We start from the raw sequence: 23052 nt of genomic DNA, 5'->3' as shown, positions 1-23052 counted from the left end.
ACATCCATATGACGTCACCATTTCATGTTACTGATTAAAAATAGTTGCCTCTTTTTTCTGAATAGAATCCATTATGTTTTTAAAAACAATGTGATTTTATTATTATATCATAAATTATGGGGGTTGAACGTAATTTTGTTGTTGAAACCGTGTTTACCACCACGTAATAGGTGTTATGACGTCACAATTATGCGCTACCTTTGACCTCAGAACAGACTGTCTCGTCGCAGCAGCTGTGACGGCGTGGGTACTTTCATCACTGAAGATTCCTGCTCAAGTTTCTCTTGGTACGTTAAATAGACACAATTGTACACGTGATAAGAGGTTCAAGCTGATTGTTAAAACAAATTCTGAAAGGTTCTTTGTAACTATACTGATGTATTCCCATAAATTTCGAAAGGTAACATATTACCCTAAGTAATCAATTCTCCCACGGGGTCAGAACTGTTGCCGAGAAATGCATGTTTGTTTATTTGTTTGTTGTACTATTGCACTCGGCAATATTCCATCTGCAGGGCGGAGGTCTGTAAATAAGTCTCGACCAGACAATCCAGTGATCAACAGCATGAGCATTGATCTTCATAACTGGAGTACAAAGGCATGTGCCAACCAAGTAAGCGAGCCTGACCACCCGATCCCGTTAGTCGCCTCTTATAAGCATGGGTTACTGAAGACCAATTCTACCCAGGATCTTCACGGGTTACCCATGCTTGTAAGAGGCGTCTTAATGGATCAGCTGATCTAGCTGGCCGAGCTGGAGGTTGTGTGTCAGTATATCCCAGCGGCCCGGGTTGTTGTTCGTAATATCGATCACTAGTTTGTAAATCTCAGAATTGTCTGGTTCAGACTCGAACATTCTCAGACCGCCGTCACAGCTGAAAAAATGCTGAGTGCGGCGTTAAACAACAAACAAATGTAATACGAGGAAGTGTTTGGGCTTAAAGGTCACATGCAACCAAAAAATCAAACATAATTAAAACACAATTATCACTTCTTCATGACATATAATATGCATTGCTGATTATGAAAAAACAAATAAACAAAATTATAGGCGTATAATCGCAAATCAAAAGTGCAATATTTTGTACTTGGGTTTACCTCCCTCGAAACGAAGCAGCCGGGATACCGAACCCAGTCAGAGCGGGTGGGTGTGCACTCAAGTGTAACGGCTGGTTCATTAGCAGATGCCGCCTTCACGGCTCATTGTGTGTGTATATGTCAGGGTAGAGACTGCGATCTGGTAGAATCGGAGATTCTACCAGTAGAGATTGCGATCGGAGTCTCTACCAGTAGAGACTGCGATCGGAGTCTCTACTGGTAGAATCTCCGATCCTACTAGTAGAGATTGCAATCGTAGTCTCTACTGGTTGAATCGGAGATTCTACCAGTACATTTTCCAATTCAACTGGTAGAAACTCCGATCCTACTAGTAGAGGCTGCAATCGTCTTCAACTGGTAGAAACTCCGAGTGATCTGTGGGTAAACAACAAAGACACTTTTTCTGAACAGTACTATGCATTTTATTCAGATATAACACTAGACTGTTTCCACTTCTACAGATATATTAAGGACTAAAAATACAAATGTGACTTGAGAGATCATATTACAATATATTATACATATATTACAAAACTGATTACAAGCAAGATCAATTGCATAATCAGTGTTTGCCCTAGGCAAAACAATTTAGAAGTCATCATGAGAGGGAGTCATGGACATGTTTTTGGGAGTCAACTTCTTTCATCTAGGGATCAACTGTTATCAGGGTTCGAAATACCCCATATATTAGTGTGCCATGGCACGGTCATTATTGAAATGGCACGGCTAAAAAATGTTCTCGGTGCCCTTTTAACACGCCTGATTTTCAGAGACATAACTCACATTTAGTCATTTAATCCCCAAAACAATTTTTTTTTTCCAAATTAAATAATACCATACATATGTGAATGCTCATAAACCCATTTCTTTATTTAACAATAAATTTCAAATGATCATTAAACAAGCATGTTGGCTTATTGTAACACTGCTCCAGGAAATACAGAATTGGTTTGTTGTTATAAGCTATAGGTGTATTGGCATGTCGGCATTTTGGGAGGATAGGTGTAGGGCAATTCCCCACCAGGTCATTACCCCATCTGCCATATCCCCACCTGGTCATTTCCCCACCTCTTTGGAAAGCAGTGTTTTATAACAATTACTGATCATAAGTTTTGAAATACATCTGAATGAACTTCCTACTTTTAACTGAGACTTTGATAACAAACATTTAACACCTCACTGTAAACAATATCAAAATAAAAAATTAAAATGGTTTGTAACACTGTATTTACATCATGAGACCAAGCTGCCAAATTTGGACTCCACTCAAAAAACAATAACAAAATACCTTACTCCAAAACAGACTTAACAAATAAAGTTAACAAGATAACAATAAATAAGTTCAATTATAACTGGCAAATAATAGGAAAACATTATCCCCACTTATTATACTTGCTTGCATGAGCTTGCACAAGCTTGCACTTGCTTGCAAGTAGAGACTACGATCGCAATCTCTACTAGTAGGATCGGAGATTCTACCAGTAGAGACTCCGATCGCAGTCTCTACTGGTAGAGACTCCGATCGCAATCTCTACTGGTAGAATCTCCGAGTCTACCAGATCGCAGTCTCTACCCTGACATATATATAGAGATGTTGGGTTTTGTAAATACATGCTCATTTTTTGTGTATAACATTTTGCAATCAACAGACATCATAACATGTCATGTGTTCAAGTATCACACCTGCCTGTCTGTGTAATTACATAATGTGACAGAGACCGAACTCGGGCCATAAATCAATGCGTTTTGTTTATGGTGTATCGCCTGATTGGTGTTAAGTTCAAATTGCATGTGGTCAGTGATCGAAGTTGTGTATTGAATATTGTCATTAGCAGACAGGCAGGCAGACACACAGGTGTCAATAAAACAAGACACTGAGTTTTGTCTTCGACAGCGACATATCTATATCACAGTTAGAAATTCTGGGGGCGGTTGGGTAGCCTAGTGGTTAAAGCGTTGGCTCGTCACGCCGAAGACCCGGGTTCGAATCCCCACATGGGTACAATGTGTGAAGCCCATTTCTGGTGTCCCCCGCCGTGATGTTGCTGGAATATTGCTAAAAGCGGCGTAAAACCAAAACTCAGTCAGTAGAAATTCTGTCAACGCTAAATAATGACATTGCTTTTAAGTATCGAACTGAGAAAGTGACTCGGTAAGAAGAACGTGTGGTGAAATAGACAAATGAAATTATATAAATAGTTTATTTACTGTCATAACATATAAAAAGCTCGCGCCTGTGAGATATCAACAAAACATTATGAAAATAGCTCACACCAAAGCCTTCACCGAGTATTCACCAGACAGCCCGCTTCCAAGTTGCGCGAACCTATTTCACTGCGCACGTACTATGAGCGCAGCCCAGCTGTTGAAACCCGTATTCACCAGAAAAGTCTGGGGAAAATTAGTGAAACGTTTGAACTCCGATTTCGCGCGGTTTTTTTGATCGCGTTATTTTTCAACTTTATAAGTTGAATTTGCATTTTTGACGCTTTGTTTCGGTAAGTCCATACCGAAAGGTATCAGAATCTGCAAAGTTGTGTTTTACGTTGCATGTGACCTTTAACGAATTCAGCCGAATTCCACTTCATTGGCGGATCCAGAGGGGGGTTCATGACGTCCACACCTCATCGGCCCAGTGTCGAAACGCAGCGGAGCAGTAGATCCCGGACACCAGGGCCTCCTTTTACTAAGGTTAACTCCCATTCTTTAACATTGACCTAAGGTTACCTTAGTGACTTACGATCATCTTAGTGCTTTGTGAAAGGAGCCCCTGGCTGGTTTTGTGGGGTGGACGTTCATGGATTCCTCTGCTAACCCGCAGGTCGGACCGGGATGAAGTTCGTCTCTGACGCTGAAAGAGGGACACTGCATGTGCCCAGACGACATTATTGTGCACATCTGCACATCAAAGATTTTTCTGCATATCTACCTAAGTTGGTCAATCGATATGCATGGTTGATACTTCGTCATATGCACACTGGATCTTTCAAACAGGCTCAAGATGGCTTCGTTACAAGCAGGAAGTCAAGATCAGTCAGTGCAGTCAAGATCTGAAGGAACGCCCCGCCGTTTGGTCCGGACCACTGTCATAGCATGTCTTGGGGCGTTGTGTTTGGGATATGTTCTCGGGTATAGTTCTCAAGCAATTCCTAGCATGAGAAAAGCGGGTGTGATTGACAAGCAAGACACAGGCTGCTTTGGATCGCTCTTGACCGGGGCAACACTCGGGAGCCCTGCAGGCGGATTGTGCATTGAGAAGTTCGGTAGACGCAAATCACTGATGATAGCGTCTGTTCCGTTTTTATTGGGATGGGTTGCGATGCTGTCGTCATCGACATTGATGTACCTTTATATTGGACGATTTCTTACCGGATTCTCCTCGGGATTAGTGACAGTTTGTGTTCCAGTTTATATCGCTGAAATTTCAACGAAATCCATGAGAGGTGTTCTTGGATCATGCACTCAACTTTTCATAACAGTGGGAATATTGCTGGCATATGTCTGTGGACATTACTTTGGCTGGCGAGACCTGGCATTTATAGGTGCTGTCCAAGCAGCCCTAGCACTGGTCATGTCATGTTTCATCCCAGAAACACCCCGATGGTTGCTGGACAGGAACAAGAAGGCTGAAGCCATCCAGGCCTTGAAGGTTCTACGTGATTCGCATATGGATGTCCAGGAGGAATGCCGAGACATTGAAGAAGGCCTTGATCCACAAGAGGAGTTTGCTTGGTCGGAATTTCTGCAGAAACCGGAACTATCCACACCCCTCTTTATTGCACTTACACTTTCTGTATTCCAACAGCTTAGCAGAGTTTCTGCGGTCACATTCTATACTGTGTCAATATTTGAATCTGCAATTCCAGATCTTGCCCATGGTGCTACCGTGGCTGTTGGTGCTGTCCAAGTGGTAGCTACATTTGCTGCCTGTCTCCTGATGGATCGAGCTGGACGAAGGAAACTGTTGATCATCGCTGGATTAATTATGTCAGCAACTCTCTTCATATTTGGGCTTTACTACAGGCTGCTAGCCAGCAATTCCTTGAACAATACCATGAAAACCTGGCTTCCTGTCTGCTCACTCATGATCTATATTGTCGGATTTTCTTTGGGATGGGGACCGATTCCTATGCTTGTCATGTCTGAAATACTTCCTTTTCGTGCAAGAGGAACATCCAGTTCAATTGTAATCCTTGGTAACAACTTGGTGGCTTTTGTGGTGACTAAAGAACTCATGACGATGCAAAGGGTTCTTTGACCAGATGGAACCTTCTTTCTGTTTGCGCTCTTTTGTCTGATGTCTGTAATGTTTGTCTGGAAATACCTTCCCGAAACCAAAGGAAAGCCCTTGGAAAAAATCGAACATTACTTTATGTAAAAACAATAATGATACCGTAATTTTTATATTTTCTCTATATATCTACTTCATGGGAGAAGCGGTGGGGTAGCCTAGTGGTTCATGCGTTCGCTCACCACGCCAAAGACCCGGGGTCGATTCCACACATGGTTACACATGTGTGAAGCCCATTTTTGGTGTCCCCCGCCGTGATATTGCTGAAATATTGTTAAAAGCGGTGTAAAACCATTATCTCTTACTCACTTCATGGAAAAGTGATAAATGTACTGTCTGCTTGCCATGTTTATTTATTCTTTGACATTATTTGATTTTATTTATTTCTAATATATTTCCGTTATACTGGACACCAGGATATGTATTAAATACATTGCTGGACATTCTCAGATGCAGGTTTTGTATAGCATTGTGTTAAAAGTGCTTATTTGAAAAATTCAAATGAAAATGTAAGAAATGGAAAAAAGTATATCTCGCCATATATGTTCACGGCGGCCCACAAACATCAACATTCTGAAATTTTATAATGTGTGGGATGTAACATGATAAGGATTACTGTTTAATAAAATCAACAGGAACAATCTAAAAATGTTTATTATCATGACATATTTGGAACTATGATTCCAAAGTCCACGATACATGGACATCATTTGACTGCCTTTTGCAACGGATGTGTTATTACGTGCCCTAATCTTACACATGACCTGGAAAGAAATAACGCGTAGAATGAAAGAACATATTTTTAAAGTTTCTTTCTTTTCAGTTTATTTTCTTACGCATGATCTCTTTTTATGTTAACTTTGAGACAAAATTAGAAGTACATGTATGCCAGATCTTAGTGCATGAACCTCTCAATCGTTGATATAATGAAATATTGTTCAAATTGGCATTAAACCCAACTAACTCACTCACTCGTTTACACTGGCAATTTGAAAGAGAGGATGTTGTCCCTTATAAAATGGGTGCATCATCTATAGGTACATTGTATACGATCAAAAGCGTTAATGGGTGGATTTTCTTTAAAATATTCTTATACGTATGCCTTTTATCTGAAACGAGAAACCGATAAAATTTAATGTACCGATTTTGTTTTTTATGCTATTGAAATTTGAAAGATCTGTTATATTTGACCATGTCTATTTAACCGATATTTTCAAAAGTATTCTGTGCGTGAGTAATTTGGTGTAAAAAAAGATGAGTTCGATGAAGCCTTGGGTAAGAATTGAATCTTCAACCACATGACCACTTCCATGTTTGATAAGTTGTGAAGACGTCCCCAGAAGCATTTTTTAAACCTTGAATATAAGGATATAAGATACCGACAAGCAGTTATGTATCTTGCGGGCTTTTTTCAACTTTGAAGTTTTAAAAAGAAATTAATTTTAAAACACATCCATCTAGAAGTATTGTTTAAGTGCCTTCTGAACACAAACATAGTTGAATTTTTGGGAATATGATATGACTAACTTAAAGGTCACATGCAACCAAAAAACCCAAACATAATTAAAAACTCAATTATCACTTATTCATGACCTATAATATACATTGCTGATCATGAAAAAATAAATAAGCAAAATTATAAGCGTAAAATCGCAAATCAAAAGTGCAATATTTTGTACTTGGGTTTACTTCCCTCGAAACGAAGCACACGGGATACCTAACCCAGTCAGAGCGGGTGGGTGCGCACTCAAGTGTAACGAAGGCATTCATTGGCAAGTTCATTTGCCGATACACTCTTTGTGTGTGTATGGAGATGGGTTTTGTAAATACATGCTCATTTTTGTGTGCAGCATTTTGCAATCAACAGACACCATAACATGTCATGTGTACAAATGTCACACCTGCCTGTCTGTGTAATTACATAATATGACAGAGACAGAACTCGGGTGCACGAGCCATAAATCAATTCGTTTTGTTTATGGTGTATAGCCTGATAGATGTTAAGTTCAAATTGCATGTGGTCAATGATCGAAGTTGTGTATTGCATATTGCATATCGCGTTATTTTTCAACTTTATAAGTTGAATTTGCATTTTTGATCATTTGTTCCTGTAAGTCCATACCGAAAGGTATGAGAATCTGCAAAGTTGTGTTTTACGTTGCATGTGACCTTTAAAATGCTTTCAGCTGAAAATCAAAAGTTCATAAAAGCAGTTGAGAGGTGTAGTTTTATTTGCTCCTCATTTTATCATTACAGGATTTATTTGAGTTTCTGTGCAGCATTCTGATACTTTAAATAAAGTAGTATATTAGAGAGATTGGTCCCAACAAATTTGAAATCAGACTGATTGTTTCCTTCATATGTGTATGATATTTGAAGCTTCTTGCTTTGATAACATTTGTTGACTAGGCTACTGACAACCCATGTAGTAACCACCCGTGAAGATCCGGGTTAGAATTGATCTTCACCAACCCATGCTTGTAACAGGCGACGAATGGGCTCGCTGTCATCGTATAACAATAGTGTAGATCGATGGTCATGCTGCTGATTACTGGATTGTGCCGTCCAGGCTCGATTACTTATAGCTGATATTTTGCGGCGTTAAACAACAAACAAAATAAAAACTATGTAGTAATATTGGACTTTCACCCAGCGACACGTCAAGACAACTGTTGTTTTAAGCCTGTTCACAATTCTGTAATTTTGATTATAAATACGTGTTTATGCATATGTATTTAAGCATAGTATAATTTTTATAACGACACATTCAATCATAACCTCCAAAACATTCCGTGTAGATATGTCTTAATGCTATGGAAATTATGTTATGTTGTTTAAATGTTTGTGGTTATTTCAAAGTGACAGCTCAAAATGCGTACGAATATACAAGGAGTGAGTTCAAATATAAAGTCAAATCGGCACTATTTCAGCCATATCGTGACTAAGAATGTTTTGTACGTTTTACACCGCTCTTAGCATATTCCAGCAATATCACGGCGGGGGACACCAGAATTGGGCTTAACACATTGTGCCCATGTGGGGAATCGAACCCGGGTCTTCGGCGTGACGAGCCAACGCTTTAACCACTAGGCTACCCCGCCGCCCCAAAAATGTTTTGTATACCACACATATACAAAGACTAGAAACAGTTTGTTTTTTCTAGCATTATGTTAGGTTTAAATGCAAATACCTTTTGAAAGACAGGAAATACACAATTCACATTATTCATTCATTTGTGTGGGGAATCATACTTATAACTACAGCTTAAATGCCACACAGGGATATTATTTTACTTTACATTGCCAAGGAATAATTGTATCGTTACGCACAATGAACCATGCGGATTCAATCAAGGAAATTTGTGTATTCTAAATGGGAAAGGTGGAATGCTAAATGGAATTCAATTTTCTTGTCGTTTGTTAATATAGGAAATATTAACATTGTTTATTCAATCAAGAATTGCCCGCCTTTGACGATAAACTAGGACTGGGTTAATATTTGCAAATTAACACAACATGGTACATAAATCCGTATTAATAAAATATTATGAATTTAGTAGCTTCTCGTTTTTGCAACATGTGTTGGCTTGTTCGTTCACTCACATTCTCTTGTCTCGTCTTTCATCATGGACGTCATGTACCGTTGCTGCTTCCCCATGTTGTACATGTCGTAAAGGAGCTTGGAATTCAAACAGACACAAGATGGCTTCATTTGAAGCAGCTGGAGGTCGTCTGCTGCAGTCAAGATATGAAGGAGCACCCCGTCTGGTGCGGACCACTGTCATAGCATGTCTTGGGGCGTTGTGTTTGGGATATGTTCTCGGGTACAGTTCTCCGGCAATTCCTAGCATGGTTAAAAGTGGTGTTTTCACCAAGCAAGACGCGGGCTGGTTTGGGTCGCTCATGACAGTTGGAGCAATACTCGGGGGTCCTGCAGGCGGATGGTGTATTGAGAAGTTTGGCAGACGCAAATCACTGATGATAGCGTCTGTTCCGTTCTTATTGGGTTGGGTTGCGATGCTGTCGTCATCGACATTGACGTATCTTTATACTGGACGATTTCTTACCGGATTCTCCTCGGGATTAGTGACAGTTTGTGTTCCTGTTTATATCGCTGAAATTTCTACGAAATCCATGAGAGGTGTTCTTGGATCATGCACTCAACTTTTCATAACAGTGGGAATATTGCTGGCATATGCCTGTGGACTTTACTTTGACTGGCGAGGTCTGGCTTTTATAGGTGCTGTCCAAGCAGCCCTAGCACTGGTCATGTCATGTTTCATCCCAGAAACACCCCGATGGTTGCTGGGGAAGAACAAGAAGGCTGAAGCCATCCAGGCCTTGAAGGTTCTCCGTGATTCACATATGGATGTTCAGGAGGAATGCCGAGACATTGAAGAAGGCCTTGATCCACAAGAGGAGTTTGCTTGGTCGGAATTTCTGCAGAAACCGGAACTCTCCAGGCCTCTCTTCATTGCACTTACACTTTCTGTATTCCAACAGCTTAGCGGAGTTTCTGCGGTCACATTCTACACTGTGTCAATCTTTGAATCTGCAATTCCAGATCTTGCCCATGGTGCTACCGTGGCTGTTGGTGCTGTCCAAGTGGTAGCTACATTTGCTGCCTGTCTCCTGATGGATCGAGCTGGACGAAGGAAACTGTTGATCGTCGCTGGAATAATCATGTCCGCATCTCTTTTCATATTTGGATTTCACTACAGGTTGCAAGCTAGCAATTCCTTGAACAGCACCATGAAAACCTGGCTACCTGTCTGTTCACTCATGATCTATATTGTCGGATTTTCTTTGGGATGGGGACCGATTCCTATGCTTGTCAGGTCTGAAATACTTCCTTTTCGTGCAAGAGGAACAGCCAGTTCAATTGTAATCCTTGGTAACAACTTGGTGGCTTTTGTGGTGACTAAAGAATTCATGACAATGCAAGCAATTCTTGGTCAAGATGGAACCTTTTATCTGTTCGGCCTCAACTGTTTGATGTCTGTAACGTTTGTCTGGAAATACCTTCCCGAAACCAAAGGAAAGTCGTTGGAAGAAATCGAACATTACTTTCATACAAAAACAATGACCATAAAGTAAATTATCATTTTTCCGTATATGGTTATTCCAACGAAAAGTGTACACAGCTGGGTACAAGGTGTCTAAAATAGAATTGCTTGCACCTTGTAATTCTTTTTACCAATGTAAAGTCAACATATTTGCCTCTTATCAAAATCAGTTGCCATCACTAATCTCTAAAAGTTACAAGTTGGTGGATCAGTGAAGTTGAAGGCTCATTTTCTAAATTACCTACAAATACCAACATCATACCTTGTATATCCTGTAATTAGATGGATTATTTGTTGCCTAACATCCACTGTTGTTCTGCATGCACAATATGTTAATGACTATAGAAACTCTGAAGCCATATCATGGTTTCTTTCATGTTTTATAACCTCAAGCTTTACGAAAATAGAACCATTTTGGTACCTTTGTTTGATGTAAGTGAGATAGCACCACTTAGTGTTCTGTTCACAAACAAATCATTATTACATATCTATCTTATTCATCTGAGAGACAACGGGTGGAACTTTCGGTACGTACAACAAATTTTAAAATGCATCAATAACTAAATTTTGGGTGGAAGATAAAAAAATGTACTTGTAGGTAACAAATATCACGTAATTCCTTGTATTTCATAAATGTTTATATATGTCAAACTAAATCGTAGCTGGTTTATTAAAACATCGAACAGTTTGGAAATTGTTTTCTTAATGCATAGGACATGTGAATGAAGATTATTTACAACCAGTTTAAGGCTTTCTCTTTGTTTTGTCTCAGTGTATGTCGGAAAGTAGCAATGTCAGTATAATTGATGGAAATATACGTCTCATCAAAAGTTTAGACTCACTAGAAACACTCACTATATGTTGTGTGTGTGTGTGTGTGTGTGTGTGTGTGTGTGTGTGTGTGTGTGTGTGTGTGTGTGTGTGTGTGTGTGTGTGTGTGTGTGTGTGTGTGTGTGTGTGTGTGTGTGTGTGTGTGATGAAAAGCATGTGCAAATATCGTACATGTGAACAGCTGCGTTTTGGTGTAAAGTTTTGTTCAGAATTCGCCAATTTTCACTGATTTTTATCATTTGTTGAACTCATGACAATAATCTTTTCAACGTTACGAATTGACATTGACGAATTTTACAATACATCAATTCATGTGTAAACAGTACCTTTAAACAGTATGGAATATTTTGCAAAATTTAGTTTAAAACAGTCGCCTGAAGTAAGTGGCTATATTTACACTAGTGAGTCTAAACTGTTGATGAGAAGTATAGAAATTGAACTAAAATCATTACATCTGAAATTTTATTTACCGAATGTTTCAACTGACATTTGTATTCAAAGAAATCACATCACAAATGTTCAAAACGCTTGAACTATTATCATATACCATATAAAACTATGTACAGATAAACATGTCACTAAAACAATCAATACATGACACGTCTTACTGAACTATAATTCTGCTTTAATTACCAATATTTTGCAATGAGAATTGCTATTAGATAGACATTTACAGAAAGCTTTTAACTACAAAAACGAGTTACCTACGAATAAGATATACCTTTGACAAATCTAATTACTAAACCCATGCAACTTACTTCTACTACAGTCTCAATTCTCCTATGTTCGCAAGTACATCGGTGACAGCCCTGCACAAGACATACAATTTCAAACACACTGACTGATGTTACCTACAAATTCGGAATGTTACCAACGAATACACATGTTAGCTACGAATCTACCGTTTATCCCGTGATATCATGCAAACTTTTACTTTTATCACCAAGATCAACTTGTTTTCTGACATTCAAAAGAATTCATTATATATGATTATAATAAAGTCTAAACCACGAACTGAAGTGCATCCCTGAATAGAACATTTTTATTGAACGCTCAGGTATGTAGCCATTTGGAATTTCAAGGAAACATTTCAATCTATTAAAAGGCAGTACTGCGTATTAATTATATATCACTATAGTAAAGTCTAAATCACGAACTGAAGTGCATCCCTGAATAGAACATTATTATTGAACGCTCAGGTATGTAGCCATTTAGAATTCCAAGGAACCATTTCAATCTATTAAAAGGCAGTACTGCGTACCTAATCAGTTTTATGATCTGCAATAATTGTCTTCAGTGTAAATTATGTTACAGCAGCGTATTGTGTTCTCTATTTCATTTTGTTAACAACGAATACATGTTATCTACAAATGCCGTGATCCACAACCGGGGAAATCCCAGCGGGACACCATGTCTTACCAATTTGAGCCCCCATGTCAATTCCACTTGCAGTCTGAGGCCTTTTTTACAATAATAAGACTTAAAACCTCACTAAAATTAAAGTTGGTTAGTTGTAACAGGTGTCATATGCATCCTATGTTATTGTGACATGGGTTTATTCATATAACATTCTTACTAATCACCAATATGTTGTCTGGTCTCATCTATGATGACTTCCAAATGGAACACATGTCAGGTGTTGTCATTCCACCAATCTATTTGAATGTGATCAGTTGTTGGTACTTGTAGGTAACATTTGGGAGTTGAAATTTACTTACGAATACAGGTTATTTTTTGTGATATCTTCGTTAAAACAGCACAGAAAATGTTCAGATGTAGCACACGTATATATTGTGGCCCTTTGCACTTGAACTTAGGATATCATTCACTAATGTGTTCATTTGTGGAAACAGCAACATATTTAATGGTGTTTGTAGGTAACATGATTTTTTTACCAAATCAGACTTTGATTTTCTAACATTTTTTTCAGAATATTACCTGTAAGAAATATTATATAACGCCATTGCATTTGAGTACTTTACATATTAATGCTGTAAAAAGTAATACAAAACATAACCTTGTGTTGCATTTACATAAATTGACAGAGTCATTGAAACCTGTATTCGTAGGTAACGCAAAAGATACCACTTGAAAACAAATTACCAAAATTACGAATTAAGCCCTAGACAAAATCATTTCAGGGGATTTATTCATGAAATATTTGGCAATCAGATTAATAAACTTCTGTTCATCCAGTTTGACTAGTATATAACACACAACATGTTTTCCACAAAACATTTGTAAAATAAAAGTCAAAATGAATAAAATGGCCTGTTTTTGTCTCCCATAAGCCTCATTTTTAATTAAAAGTAGTCATGTTATATATGGCCCGAATCGCTCACTTGTGCCGATGTGATGGGCACCCTGAAATAAATGAAGGTAGTAATGCTAAAATGTTAAGGGCCCAAACATATTGTGTACACTTTTCGTTGGAATCGACCATATATACCATATTATATCATAAAAACAAACCCATGTTGAAGTATTACTCTCAATAAGTGAATTACAGAGATTTGTCCTAGCAAATAACAAACCAGACTGCCTTCTCCTTAATGTGTGTATGGTATTTGCAACGTCTTGTTTTGATAACATACAGATAGAGTGACTGGTTAGTTTCCTAAAATCGGTGCTCATGATGTTGACCACTGGGTTGTTTGGTCCAGACTCGATTATTTACAGACATCCGCCATATAGTTGGAATATTGCTGAGTGGGGCGTTAGACAACAAACAGACAATCGTTTCCTCAAAATGTATGTATTAACTTGCTACATGAGCTGTTAATTGTAGTATTAAGCCTATTCGTGATTAGGCTATTTTGATTAGAGACAAGTGTTCATAGAGTGAGTGAGTGAGTTTAGTTTTACGCGGCAATATTCCAGCTATATGGCGGCAGTCTGTAAATAATCGAGTCTGGATCAGACAAGCCAGTGATCAACAGCATGAACATCGATCTACGCAACTGGGATACGATTACATGTGTGAACCAAGTCAGCGAGCCTGACCACCCAATCCTTACAAGCATGGGTTACTGAAGATTAATTCAAACTCGGATCTTCAAGAATAAATGTTCATACAAATGTGTTTATACACTAATTTTTAAAATGACAATTTCAGTCAATTATAGTCCCCAAAGCATTCCAAGTGGATATTTCTTAATGTCATATGAGTTTTTCATCGTGTTCAATGTTATAGGTCATACTGACAGTTCGAATCCAGAATCCATCCATACGTAATGGGACATGTGTACAAACATACAAAGACATCAAAGATGTTATATTCTGTATATATACTATTATGACAGTGTTGAATGCAGATATATATTGACGCCAAGAAAAAATAACATTATTCATTCGTGTGTGTGGGAAGTCAAACGTTACTGATAACTGCAGCTCAAAAGCCATTCAGGGGTATTGCAATATGTGTACAATCATACCAGGACTTCAAATACATTTTTAATCACTTCTTTCCATGTATACTATTGTAAAGACCGTCACCAAGGTAACTATTGAAAGTTAGCATGAATGAAAAATAATCAAAAGAGATATGCACGAAACTTCATACTCAAAAGCCCTAAAATATATGTTTTTCATTTACTTTTATAAAATCTCTTGTAAGTATGTAATGGAGAACTTCAATATACCAAAGAGATATGCACGAAACTTCATATTTTTCATTACCCAATATACCGGTTCTGACGAAAAACATTGCAATACATATCGTTTGAATGGCGTATTGTGATATACATGTACCGGTAACTGTACTGTCTTGTAACTTGCAAAAAACAGGAATCAATAATCCACAGTTTCCATATATACTCAGAACACAATATCCGTATTACAAGTACCAAATATATAAAATGAAGTAACAGTGTTCTTGTGTTTTTCTTTATTGCCAAGGAATATATGTACCTCTTTGTATAACAAACTGTAGAATTTCAATCATTTAAATTTGTTTATTAGCTTCTAAATTGCGAAACATGGAGCGATAAATAAAAATCTCTTCTCTTGTCCTTTTTGATATAGGAAATATGACCCTCCTTCTCTTGATCGATAATTGCGGAGACCTTGGCGATAAACTAGGACTGGATTAATATTTTCAAATTGGCAAACAAAACCTTGATACATAAAACGATATAATACACAATGCTTTAGTGGTCAAATGCAACATGTGTTATTATTAGGTTTACAGTTTCTCAGTGCAGATTCTAGTTCAGTTTAGGTTGACTCCCATCCGGGATTCGAATACACATTCTTGGAGGAAGTAAGTAACCCGCACACCCACCGCGGCGCCCTCATAAATGGAAGTCAGACAACTTGGCCTCATTTCACAACACAACCTTTCCTAAGGCTAACCTTATCTCTAAGGGCCTAAGGGGCGGTGGGGTAGCCTAGTGGTTAAAGCGTTCGCTCGTCACGCCGAAGACCAGGGTTCGATTTCCCACATGGGCACATTGTGTGAAGCCCATTTCTGGTGTCCCCCGCCGTATATTGCTGGAATATTGCAAAAAAGCGGCGTCAAACCCAACTCACTCACTCACTCTAAGGTCCTAATATTGGCATTTAAGGTAACCTTAAAATACACTTTTGCCTAACGAAACAACCTTACGTTGGCATTTGAAAAGGAGGTAACCTTAAAATACAGTTTTCTCAACCGTTGTCCTTAATTCAAACAACTTTCAGGACAAAAGGAGGGGTGCGCACCTCTGCACCCCCTTCTCTATCCGCCTATGTGAAGGATTTATCGCCGCAACCTTAGCTAAGGTTGGAACTCTTCCATGTCTCTAACGAAGCATCTTGTGTCTGTTTGAAAGCTCCTTTATGACATGTGTTTATGAGGGTGGATCTCTAGCATGGTCTTTACAAGATCTACCAGAGTCAGGATGGCATGTGTGGGGATCCGGTAACGAGCAAAGAGTTGCATCGTGCGGCCGCGAAAACCCTCTGTTTCTTCAAACTACGTTCTAATTCCTTACATACAATGAAAGCAGTCGCCATCTGTATTGGTACTAAATATTAACCTTAGTTGCACTGAGGTTGGGGTGTTTTCACCTTACGTAAGGTTAACCGTAGCTAAAGCTGTAGTGTGTAAGGAGACGTCAACCTTAGTAAAGGCCTAAAGTTGAAATCTTAGAGATAAGGTTGTTTTGTGAAAGGAGACGTCAATCTCAGTAAAGGCCAAAGGTTAACTAACCTTATAGATAACGTTAACCTGGCAGGGTGGTGTTGTAGAAAACAACAATAGCGCTTATGGAGTTACGGTCACCTTAGCGCTAAAATCGCTTTGTACAACGACAAAGTGATAGGAGGCCAAGTCTGTTTTAGACCACTGACTTTGTGTACCCCTCAAGTGTAAATTGAGAGGTTGATGGCCTGGTTGAACGTCGCTTTGAACAACATTTCAGTTATATTATGCTTTGTCTGTTTAGTGGGGGAGGAAATCCCGAAGTGATGTAGGTTTTAGACGTTTATTCTTTGCTTGAACTAAAATGCCTAGGTGCTGGCGGACCTTAAAACACAATCATGGTGAAAATCCATAAGCCACATTAACCATAGTGTGCCATATTTCCTTAAATAGAGTATAAAATAAACGTTGATATCTGCATGTATTTAAACACTTTTAATTTATTTAATACTTACTGCAAGCTTTATATGAAATAACATAAAACATAATTATATATGTAAAATATAGAAAACTAACCTGATTTACATGCTGTTTACTAGTCGATGCAGAGTGTTTGAAGACAGAATGTGAGCAGTGAGACAAAGACTGAATTTGGGAGTCAGCTTGGCCAATCAGTCGAGCGCGTCATGGCTTGTGTATACCGAAGATTTGAAAGGTCACAGAGACTCTGTCTGAACTTTCCTCAACACTAATTATAAATAAAAGTTCTATATTAAACCTGAAACGGAGTTAACTAGCAGTCACTGAAATTAAAATAACAATGTACCAGTGTTACATCTGCCACACACGTTCTCGTTATTTATTCTTTTCTGGGTAATACTTCCTCCAGCTACGTAAATCAGTGAAAAGGTAGGTTTTATATATTAACTAACAATTAATTTATATAAAAGGTGGTATGAAAGTGATCTGGCTATGAATTAAATCAACCCAGATCTAAATGTTACCTATAAACCTCTACGATAATAACTAGGCATTCCACAGCCATCGCGTGTACATGCACGTACTGTCCTGGAAAAATCAATTCTGACCAGTTCAACTTGTACAGCTGACAAGGCTTTATGGATGATCAACGTCTTTATTTTGACAATGGCGACGTTTCGGTATAGATTCTTATACCGTTTTGAAGCATATACGACATTGATTGTATAAGCAGAGCCTATTTTCTACATACTAAAGCCCTAAAATATATGTTCTGGTTGTGACAACTGAAATCTCGAATTTAGATTTAATTTTGAGGGATTGTATTTACTTTTATTAATAAAATTTATTGTAAGTATGCAATAGAAAACTTCAGTGTGAATGAAATTGTGTAGATTTTAACTTAAACCAAAGAGATATGCACGAAACTTCATATATTTTTATTACCCAATATGCCGGTTCTGACGAAAAACATTGCAAAACATATCGTTTGAATGGCGTATTGTGATATACATGTACCGGTAACTGTACTGTCCTAGTAACTGGCAAAAAGGTTCTCAAAAGTCCACAGTTTCCATATATATTCCGAACACAATATCCGTATTACAAATACTAAATATAGAAAATGAAGTCACAGTGTGTTTAGTTTTGCTTCATTGCCAAGACTTAAATTGTATATGTTTGAAAACGGTATAAGAATCTATACCGAAACGTCGCCATTGTGAAAATAAAGAATTTGATCATCCTTAAAGTCTTGTCATCTCTATATACCACCACCTTCTAGAATGCCACTCAAACAAAGCTCAACTTGTGTATATCCTATTCCAAGTGCAGGAAACCGAACACACCAACCCCAGTTCCACACCAAGCATCTGGTCACATTTAGCACAAGTAATCATGTCAAACACCGATGATATTGAGTTTTAAACACTGGACTGCTATACATTTAAACATTAGATATCCTACCCAATATAATCCAATCGCGATGCTAGCATCCCCGATCTGCTCTCAAGCAACTGGGGAAATATCCGATTCTGATTTATTGTTGTAGAACGTGGAGAATTGTGATCGCTAGCTTAACGTCCTGCATAAATAGGAATAACCATGTATGTTTTGCAGATAAAAACAGTCCCAAAATAATATTGATAAAATATGATAAAAAGGAGCCCAAATGCCATCTGTGGCGTTATCGACTGATTGCATTATGCAGATCCGCTGGGTCAAGTGTCAATTTATTTTTTTTTCTGGTTATTATTACTCAGTAAGCTTAAGCAGTCATGAGGCTACTTTGATTAAAAAGACCCCATAAACCTGGGAATCCGGGTTAGAAATGGTCTTCGGGAACCCATGGACGTCATGACGGGCAACTATGCTTGTCGTAAGTCTGTTTTAAAGTATGCACAAAGCGATCGTAGCGATACGACGGTGGTAAGTCTGTGTTAAAGGTATGCTCGTTTTACAAAGCGATCGTAGCGATACGACGGTGGTAAATCTGTGTTAAAGTACGTATGCTCGTTACGATCACCTAGGGCCCGTTTCACAAAGCGATCCTAGCAATAGGACAGTCGTAAGTCTATGTTAAAGTATGGGAAATACAATCACCTACGATCGCTTTGTATAATGGGGCCAGGGGCGCGAAGATCACTTTGTGAAACCTGGGTCCTGGCGAGATATGGGTGAGATATTCCTAAAACCTGAATAAAACCTGCGTAAAACTATTCTCTCCCACTGGGAACGCAAGCCATGAGGAATGAATTACATTAATTGACATGAGGACTAATTTACGTACAAGCTGTGGTCAGTAACTCCGGGGATTTACCCCACCCACCCTACCCCTATTTTAACGCAAGTCGGTTGTAATCCTACAACGTGAATATCAATATTTCCTGTGTTTTTAATTCGACAGATGGTGAAGGCTTGAGATTAAACAGTCATGTTCAACAGGCAGCCTCGGCGGCAATAACGTCATGGGTAACGTCATCACAAGTAAGTACTTAATCACAACGTTGACGACGTGAATAATCTTTATGGGTTATGACTCTGTTGCGGGCCAAACAGTACAATCAAAAGTCCAGGACAGCTGCGGTCGGTCGGGTGATACGAAATACGAATTTGTGATGAATCCACGCAGCTATCAACCTAATTATACTCACATTTTTTACATTTGTGGTCAGATATTCGGAAAGGTTGATCATAACAAAACAAACTATCATAGATTACAAATAGACCGTCGATAGTACTGTTAAATAAATCTCCAGTTATGGTCAAGTACCATGGCGCTCAGAAACGTCTGGGTGTATTAAAATAGTATTAGCAACAGGATGAGAGCGAGAACTTTATATAATATCCGTTCTCAACTGACTGAACTGATTGCTAATTTCCGAGTTGCAGAGTCACGTTGGTGTTGTGAATACCTACTTCAATATTACCGAGAATTTAGATATCTACAATCTCATTGGCTAATCAGAGCGTGCACTGGGATATGCATGTATCATCAGTGATCTTGTGATACGACTTTTAGCCCTTCTTAAGGCTGCACCAAGAGTGGCGAGGAGCGCAAGCGCCAAGGATAGGCAATCCAGTCTAGTGAAGCAAGAAAGTTTATTCTAACAAAAGAAGCGTCAATACAAGTACCGATCGACGTGATGCGATACTTCAATGGAATGACTTCAGGCTATTACCTCCCTTTGACAACGACCTTCCTCCACGGTTTTCCCGACAAATGAAATCTAAATTATTTTGTGGATAATCGAGATGTTTATATATCCTACTGTTTGAAATCCCTTTCCTGTTAAAACGTTCCAGACTGTTACATATGTGTATTCCAACTCACATAGAGCCAAATGGCCGTTATCATACAGAGACAGTGAAGATCCGGGTTACCATTGATCTTCAGTAACCCATGCCTGTCGTTGGAGGCGAATAACGGGATTGGTGAGGTGAGGTGAAATTGGGTTTAACGTCGTGCTTGAGAATATTTCGCTCATATGACGACGTGCATGCGTGTGTATGTGTATGTGCGGCTGCTTGTACTAGCCCAGACTTAAGCTGGTTTTATAGTGCTAGCCCACTGAGATACCATGCCGCAGTGAAGCATGAATACCCCACTCAGACACATTATACTGAGTCCGAGCCGACCAGTCCTTGTTGTACCCATTAATGCCGAGCGCCAGGCAGGGACCAAGTACCATATTTTAACGTCTTTCGGTATGACGCGGTCGGGGATCGAACCCGTGACCTTCCGCTCTCCGGGCAGACGCTCTAACCACTACACCATGGAGGCGGTCAATGAAAATTGAAGGCGAGCGGGAGAAAGGGAAACACATACGAAATTACGAATCGCCTTGCCATGGGGTCAGTGGCAGTAAGTCATATGTGTATTACCCTGCATAATAACGGGACAGTGGGATAGCCTAGTGGTTAAAGCGCTCGCTCGTCACACTGAAGACCCGGGTTCGATTCCCCACTTGAGAACAATGCGTGAAATCCATTTCTGGTGTCCCCCGTCGTGATATTGCTGGAATATTGCCAAACTCACCAAACTCACTGTATAATAACGACTATTTTTAACAGCTTGATATTACTAATAACTGTCCTTTTGCCCATCGATACAGGTAAAAACAGATTCCTGGATCTCAGAAACCAGTCTCTCCGGTTCAGTGATGAACATGACGATCACATAACGCTCAGCGAGGACAAGAGGACAGCGCATTTGAGCTTGAACACCAGTCAATCGGACGAGAGCGGGCGGTGCTATTCCAACCGAACGCTTCACGCCTACGAGCTTGTCCGATTGTCGATCCGAGGATCCGGGTTCTTTGACCTCGGTTTGACCAACGTCCACCCTGCTCAGCTGTACAATAACAGAAATTTCATCTTTAAATACATCGTCAGTAAAGTGTTGTATTTCGACCCAATCGTACTGGAATTGTACATCACACCGGAAGGAAACGTTTGCCTAACCGATGGCAGTGATCCGGAAGTTAGTATCGCACTCGGCACCCCGGCGAATACTCATTGGCTGGCGATGAAACTTGGGTGTGGAGAAATAACAGTTACATTTTTATCAGAAGGTAAGTCTTTGAGATAAGTGGATACAGCATCCATATTAAAACTACGTTTTCCCCCTGTCACCAGTACCTCGGTTTACGCACCACAATTAATTTTGAGAGTGAGTGAGATTAGTTTTACGCCGCTTTTAGCTATATTCCAGCAATTTCACGGCGAGCGACATCAGAAATGGACTTCACACATTATACCCATGTGGAGAATCGAATCCGGGTCTTCGGCGTGACGAGCGAACGTTTTTACCACTAGGCTACCCCACCGCCCCTTAACTGACAATTTATTCACCGTTCTTCCCGAAACTCTCTTGAAACATTAAATTTTTATGCTTTACTTATGTCTGCATTTTTTCTTGCTGAAACTTCTGAACGAGGTCCGTATGCCATTATTATTTCTATGAATTATTTCACTTGCCCCAAAACGGCCCTATTCCTTTGGGGTTTGTGGTTCAAGAGTTCTCTCGTCGCGCCAAAGACGTACAATGTATGCAGCTATTCCTTTTGTATCCCGCCATCATACTGCTGTAACATTGCTCAAAGCGGCTGGTTTAAATTTAATGCAACATTAACCACTGCCTTGACCTGATTGTTTGTTTGTTTGTTGTTTTACGCCGCACTCAGCAATATTCCAACTATATTGCGGTGGTCTGTATATATTCGCGTCTGGACCAGACAATCCAGTGAAAAGCAGCATGAGCATCGATCTACGCAAATTGAGATACGATGACGTGTGTCAACCAAGTCAGCGAGCCTGACCACCCGATCCCGTTAATCACCTCTTTAGACAAGCATAGGTTGCTGAAGACCAATTCTCATCCAACTCGAATCATCACGGGTGGACTTCCGATGGATGTGTTCAGCTCGACCAACGTCTATATTTAAACACCTGAAATCGATGAAACTTGAAAAGAAATGCAAGCACCGACTGACCTTCTGTTTCAGGTGAAGCAACTTCCAGTTCAGAGTCGGAATCGGAGTCAACTTCAGAATCGGAATCAAGTAATCATCAATAAATGTTGCTATGGTATCGATTTTGTAAAGACACTTATGTTTCATCATTTTCAAAGGAAGGAGAGAGATTGTATCTTTGCTCATTCGTGATCTGTTTATGTTTTAGGAGTAAGTGTGTTTCAATTACCTGTGTATCATACAACTGTGTGAGAACTGTTGTTTTATTAAACGATTATTAGATTCTCACTTGATATTTTCGTTTTGATTCTGTGACATATCTGGTCAACGGTAATCACTGCCTCGAATGTATCTTGTTTGATTGGATACTTGGTTAATTTAGATATCTTCTTTGAGAGGCCTTTTAGAAGTTGTAAAAATGAAGGAAAACCGAGTTCTATGGATTGTCGACTTCTTTGTTGTAATGAGCGCGGCGTTGGATATGAATATGCTCGACCACTTGGAATTAGCAGCCATCTATGTTTCCATTGTCAAATACTAAACTGTTCTTTGGGAACGAGCAGTCGTTCAGCCTCGTTGTGAATCTCAAATGCTGTGTTTTTTTATCTTATCCTCGCAAAGACACGAGGTCCTGTGATGTAAAGGCCCGTGACTGCCCTGAAAGCAGATTCATTGAATCATGGTAATTTAAGCC

General features: G+C 39.2%; 3 protein-coding genes across 3 annotated transcripts; all 3 read left to right on the top strand.

Annotated features, from left to right (window-relative positions):
- Nucleotides 1–204: 204 nt before the first annotated feature.
- On the top strand, nt 205–22640 carry LOC124271641. The gene is made up of 4 exons (XM_046706794.1): nt 205–287; nt 19292–19371; nt 21000–21458; nt 22392–22640. Exons 2-4 carry the CDS (start codon nt 19353–19355, stop codon nt 22460–22462), a joined length of 549 nt encoding a protein of 182 aa, XP_046562750.1. The 5' UTR covers nt 205–287; nt 19292–19352; the 3' UTR covers nt 22463–22640.
- Nucleotides 4535–5476, top strand: LOC124271628 (solute carrier family 2, facilitated glucose transporter member 8-like). Its single transcript, XM_046706783.1, is given in 1 exon segment — nt 4535–5476. A coding segment is annotated over 1 exon segment (942 nt).
- LOC124271623 (solute carrier family 2, facilitated glucose transporter member 8-like) lies at nt 9091–16041 on the top strand. Its single transcript, XM_046706778.1, has 3 exons — nt 9091–9394; nt 9629–9818; nt 15966–16041. The coding sequence occupies exons 1-3, from the start codon at nt 9091–9093 to the stop codon at nt 16039–16041; spliced, it is 570 nt and encodes a 189-aa protein (XP_046562734.1).
- Nucleotides 22641–23052: the final 412 nt, after the last annotated feature.

Source organism: Haliotis rubra, unplaced genomic scaffold, assembly GCF_003918875.1.
Source record: "Haliotis rubra isolate DU_JTF1 unplaced genomic scaffold, ASM391887v1 Scf162, whole genome shotgun sequence".
NCBI classification, from domain to species: Eukaryota; Metazoa; Mollusca; class Gastropoda; order Lepetellida; family Haliotidae; genus Haliotis; species Haliotis rubra.
Note: the sequence above shows the minus strand (reverse complement) of the source record. Positions and strands in the feature narration are given on the sequence as shown.